The sequence below is a fragment of the Etheostoma spectabile genome, chromosome 7 (genome assembly GCF_008692095.1).
Source record: "Etheostoma spectabile isolate EspeVRDwgs_2016 chromosome 7, UIUC_Espe_1.0, whole genome shotgun sequence".
Classification (NCBI taxonomy): Eukaryota; Metazoa; Chordata; class Actinopteri; order Perciformes; family Percidae; genus Etheostoma; species Etheostoma spectabile.
In genome coordinates this window covers 25119144-25124416 of record NC_045739.1, presented here as the reverse complement: position 1 = coordinate 25124416, position 5273 = coordinate 25119144, and the positions used below count along the sequence as shown (strand labels likewise).

At 41.7% G+C, this 5273-nt stretch overlaps 1 protein-coding gene across 1 annotated transcript in view; it reads right to left on the bottom strand.

Annotated features, from left to right (window-relative positions):
• LOC116693067 (glutamate receptor ionotropic, kainate 5-like) overlaps window positions 1-5273 on the bottom strand; it is a 277749-nt gene that overhangs the window by 44916 nt on the left and 227560 nt on the right. Inside the window, 1 exon segment of the mRNA XM_032521753.1 lies at window positions 2235-2352. Coding sequence (XP_032377644.1) covers window positions 2235-2352 — 118 coding nt within the window.

Sequence of the window (5273 nt, the reverse complement as noted above, 5' to 3'; positions counted from 1 at the left end):
GATACTGGTTTGAAACCATAAAAATAAGGATTGAAATTCTACAAGATTATATAAAACACCAAACAATTAAATGAAAGTAATCAATAATTTTACCTGAAGAACAATGTATGGAATCAGCCATGTTATTTCTGGGCAATTTGGTTGAAAGAAATCAATATTTCTGATATCAAACACATTGAAACGGGTCAGTTTGACCCGAGGACAACACAAGGGTTAAAGAAAACTTTAATTAATAAATATAACTGGCAAAAATAGTCTTTCCTCAGAGAACCGAGGTTACAACGTCACCAAGCGTTTCATTGCAGCAGTGTAAACCAGTCCAGAGTTTTTTTTTGTGATTGTTGCAAAAATCCTTGATTATGCGGCGCGTTTTCTCAAAAAAAATGCGGTGGAACATGCGGGATATTTATGCAATTTTATGTGATGAACATTGCGGGAACTTGCAAAAATTGCGGTTTGATGAAAAAGAGACTTGTCGCGTAATTACGTCACTTCATAACGTCCTCATGGCAACAGGGGGAAATGGCTGCTCCTGTATGAAGTGAACGCAACATTTTTAACGTTCTGCTAAGATGTACAATATGTGACTTTTTAAAAATACGGGGATTATGAAATCATGCAAGCCCTGCATAAGTATGCAAACTTTGGCTGATTATACATTGAGTTATGCGATTGCATGATTGCGTTTTTCTGGAGGGACTGGTAAACCGGGGAGTAGTCTGCTCTTAAATCGAGTTTTGACCATTTTAGCCCTCCTGTTGTCCTCGGGTCAAATCTGACCCCTTTAAAAAATATCTATATCTGAAATATGAGTTTCTTTTTAACCAAATTACCACAAAAAATGGATTGGATTCCTTAAAACGCTCTTTGCAAATACAACTGATCACTTTTCATTCCTCTGATTAGTCAAAATAATTCATAATTTCTGCTTTTTTAACTCAAATATTAGGTGTAATTCTATATAAATGAGGGATATTGACCATAAATTCCAAAAAGTAGTATAAATCTAATGATAGTAAGGTGGTGGTAAGGAAAACTAAAAGAAGTCTGAAAAAGGGACGAAAATTTCAAACTTTTGTCAGTTTTTGACACGCTTATTGTCAATGTTTTTAACTTTTTTTTTTTAACTTTTTTGTCCCTTTTTCAACACTTTTGATGTTTTTTTTTTTAATGTTTCTCACTTTTTTTGTTTCCCTTTAGTTTTAAAGTCAATTTATGGTCAATAAACCTCATTTATAGGAAATTATACCAAATGTTTGAGTTAGAAAAGCAGAAATTAGGAATTATTGAGACTAAAATTAAAGGAATGGATGTTGATGATAATCACAGACTGGAATATGTCAACTTTTACTCAATACTATTTCAAAAACACTTCAATTTAACTAATTTTTTAATTTAACTAATGCTATAAAAATGAATAAGACGTCAAAACGTGTTGAAATTTGGACAAAAAAGTAAGAAAAAGTTTTAATAAAAAATAAAAAAACATCAATAATAAGCAGTGATTTTTATTTGTTGATCTCTCGGGTCAAAAACTGACAAAAATTTGACATTTTTGTCCCTTTTTCAGACTTTTTTAAAATTTTCACCACCACCACCTTACTAGATTTACACTACTTTTTGGAATCATCGTCAATAACCCTCATTTATAGTATTATACCTAATATTTGAGTTAAAATTTTCAAAAAACTAAAACTGTGAGACTAAAGTTAACAGAATTAATAAAACGTTAGTGTTACTTAGTGTTGAAAACGTCCAAAAAAACTGACAAGCATTGAAAAAAAGGGACAAAAACATAAGAAAAAGTTAAAAAACATTGATACAAAATGTTAATTTTCAATGTTGACGGGAAGACAACTCAAGGTTTAACTGACCTCACTTTACTTCTACTTAAAGTTTTCATTTTTTTTTTTGCACTGTAGCTTTGTTACTTCATCCAATTGTTGACTCGCTCTTTTCTTCCTCTTTATATTTGACCTTGAATGTGACCTTGAATATGACCTTGAATATGACCTTGCGAGTGGTCTACACCCACGACCTTCAACCTCCGGGTTGCTGTAGGTAATTCTGCTCTGTGTCCCTTTTTTGGCCAGATGACCATTACCGTACACTCCTTTTTTCTATCTTTTCTTGTCTTTTCTCAGATGGACTGAGGACACCATGCAGCCGCTGGCCAGCCTAGCGTGCCTGTTACCATGACAACAGCAGGTAAAAGGTAGCAGGAGGAGGTGGACCTACCAGGTGAACCCGGTACAGGATGCTGATCCCCAGAGTCATGAAGGGTTTGGAGAAGTCGATCACCTTCTCTCGCTCGGAGGTGATGGTGAAGCCGGCGACCGCCAGGTCTGCTTTCTGCAGGGAGACAGACAGAGAGACAGATGGACAGAGACAGATGGAGAGAGAGACAGGGAGATACAGACAGAGAGAGAGACAGGGAGACAGACAGAGAGACAGATGGAGAGAGACAGGGAGACAGACAGAGAGACAGATGGAGAGAGAGACAGGGAGACAGATGGATGGAGAGAGACAGGAGAGAGAGAGAGATACAGATAGACAAAGAGACAGAAAGACAGACAGAGAGACAGATGGAGAGAGAGACAGATGGAGAGAGACAGGAGAGAGAGAGAGAGATATACAGATAGACAAAGAGACAGAAAGACAGACAGACATAGAGAGCGAGACAAAGAGAGAGAGACACACAGACAGACGAGAGACATACAGAGAGAAGGACAGAGAGAGAGAGAGGACACCACAAGAGAGACAATAAAGGTGAGAAAGACAGTAGAGTGAGAGAGAGACAACAGACACACAGACGCAGACACAGACAGCAATAAGAGAGACAGAGAAGAGAGATGAGAGGGAGAGAGAGAGCGAGATGAGACCCGAGGAGAGAGAGATGAGAAGCGGAAAAGATTCTTTTTTTAGTTGAGTCAGGGACCTCTACATACTTCACATACATACTTGCTGAATGCCCACATCACAACTGGGGGGAGGGACGGGGGGGGGGGGGGGGGGGGGGGGGGGGGGGGGGGGGGGGCGACGTGCGCCTGCTCCTTAGGGAGTTGGTCGCGGAACCGGAGGGTTGCAAATCTCAAGTCCCCCGTTTGGACCAAAGTACGGGTGTGGACTGGTAGCTGGCCAGCCCAGGAGCCAGTTCAACCATCCCATAGCCCCCCCCCGGTGCCCTACTTGCCTTAACGCTGTTTTGACTCCCCTTGTGCAGAACATGGCCCCCTTGAAACCAATCTCTTTCCCCTCCCTTTCAATACCCCACTCCCTGGGGGCTGGTCCCCAGTTCTACATGGCAGCCCCTTCACCCCCCTTTTACACCCATCTGACATTCTCCATTTGGTGCTGGTATCAGGATTCTTTTTCCCTTATGCACGCATGCCTTGTGTGTAGGTTCACGGCATCGGGTGTAGTGTGTAATAACACCACATGACTTTGTTAAATTGTCATATTTTCTCTTCCCATTTCCAGCATAGGGGATTAATACCCAAGACTACTAAAATTTAAGATAACATTAGTATTATATTATACTATAATCCCTCTGATCTTTTTCTTCCCTTTCTTCTAAGCCCTATTCCTGTTTGTCGGAAATGGTGGCTCAGGGATGTGACCATTCATAGGCGACCAATTCTCCCCATTAGTAGGCGGGCGCTGTTCTGTTTTTTGTGTATAGGACCGTCCTCTATTGTATGTGTTGTCTTTTGGTTTTGTTTTGGTTTTTTTCCTATGCATTAACGCTGATCCTGTTTGGTTGTTACAGTTCTAGTACGCGATAGGTAGTGTGTACTCGGGGGTCGTCCATTGGCTTTACATACCATCGCGCCAGTGACTGTGACAACAGTAACAGTGCACCCCCACCCAGATTATCTCGTTAAGTTGATAGTGCACAGCAGCCCAGACGATTGACCGCCGGAGTGGATCCGCCCCGGGCGCTCTCCTCAGCGTTTACGTTGGTACCCCCAGATCAGTTACTGCTTAAGTTTCCCTTTTATGATTTTTATTAAAAATTTTACTAATTTTTGTTTTAACGATGTATGACACTTGTTAAACTAGTGTCTTCACCACTTCATAGACTCCTACGGCCAGGTGTGTGATGTTGCGTTGTCGTGGTCACCGTGCGTTCCGCGGAGTGTTTTCCCATGAGTTATGTGTGTGTGGGTTGGGTGCGGCGTGTGCCTGTGTGTGTTTTCTGTTCCGCGAGGTCCGTGGGTGTGTGTGGCACGCCTCAAAGCTTTCAAACTTCCAATGATCACAAAATTTATTGTGGACCATTCTCCCCATCGAGCAAGGTGAAATGATGACAAGTGTGTGTGGTGGGTTTGTCTGCTACGTGTGTGTGTATGTGTCGGTGTGTATTTGTGGGTTTTTGTTGTGGTTGTTGTGTGTGTGTTGTCCTTCTGGTCCGCAATTTGAGACGGAGAGAGAGAGATAAATAGGAACAGATTGACGGTGCAGTGAGCAAGCAGAAAGAGGGTTGAAAACTCCAATTGTTGTATATTTTTGATGTGTCTGGGTGTGTGTGTTGTGGTGTGTGTGTTGTGTGTGTGTGGTGTGTGTGTGTGTGTTCATGCTGTAGATCCCGCAGGGTGAATTTAAATCAGCCTTTTCTATTATTGGAGAAAAAAGACAGGTGATTAGCCTCTAATGGTTTGCTTGTGTTCCCAATTCCTCTCGCTGATAAGTATTCGGGAATGCAAACCACTGTCCATCCTATTTCTTTACTTACACATCCTCCCACACCCCTGACTCACACACACCCCTCAAATTCTACTCATACAAACTACATCACCACACCACCCCCCACCAACACCCAAACCATCCTTAGCCTACACACACACCAAAACACATCACACACCAATCCAGAAGCCCTACCCCATCACCAGCATCTCACCTACACCCTCTCCCCCTTCTCCTTTTTATATTATGGGGTGTCTATTAGCAGCACTTAGATTTAGGAGACACTCAATTTTTCTGTGACATACCCAACACGTGAAGTTTTTAGATTCTCACACCACCCATCACACACTATCCTGCACATACCACCCCTATACCTTGTCTTGACGGACATCGCGCTCCTGCTGATAATACCTTTTGTTTGGACTAATCGTCCTAACCTTTAACAACAATAATTCAAAGTGACCTTTACAGTGGATCTTTTTGTGTAGAGCTGTACACAAAAATCACATATGTTTTCTTTAGTGTGTGAGTAGCGCTTTGTAGGCCCGGGATTTGTCGCTAAGCTCCACTATGCTTCTTCCTCTTTC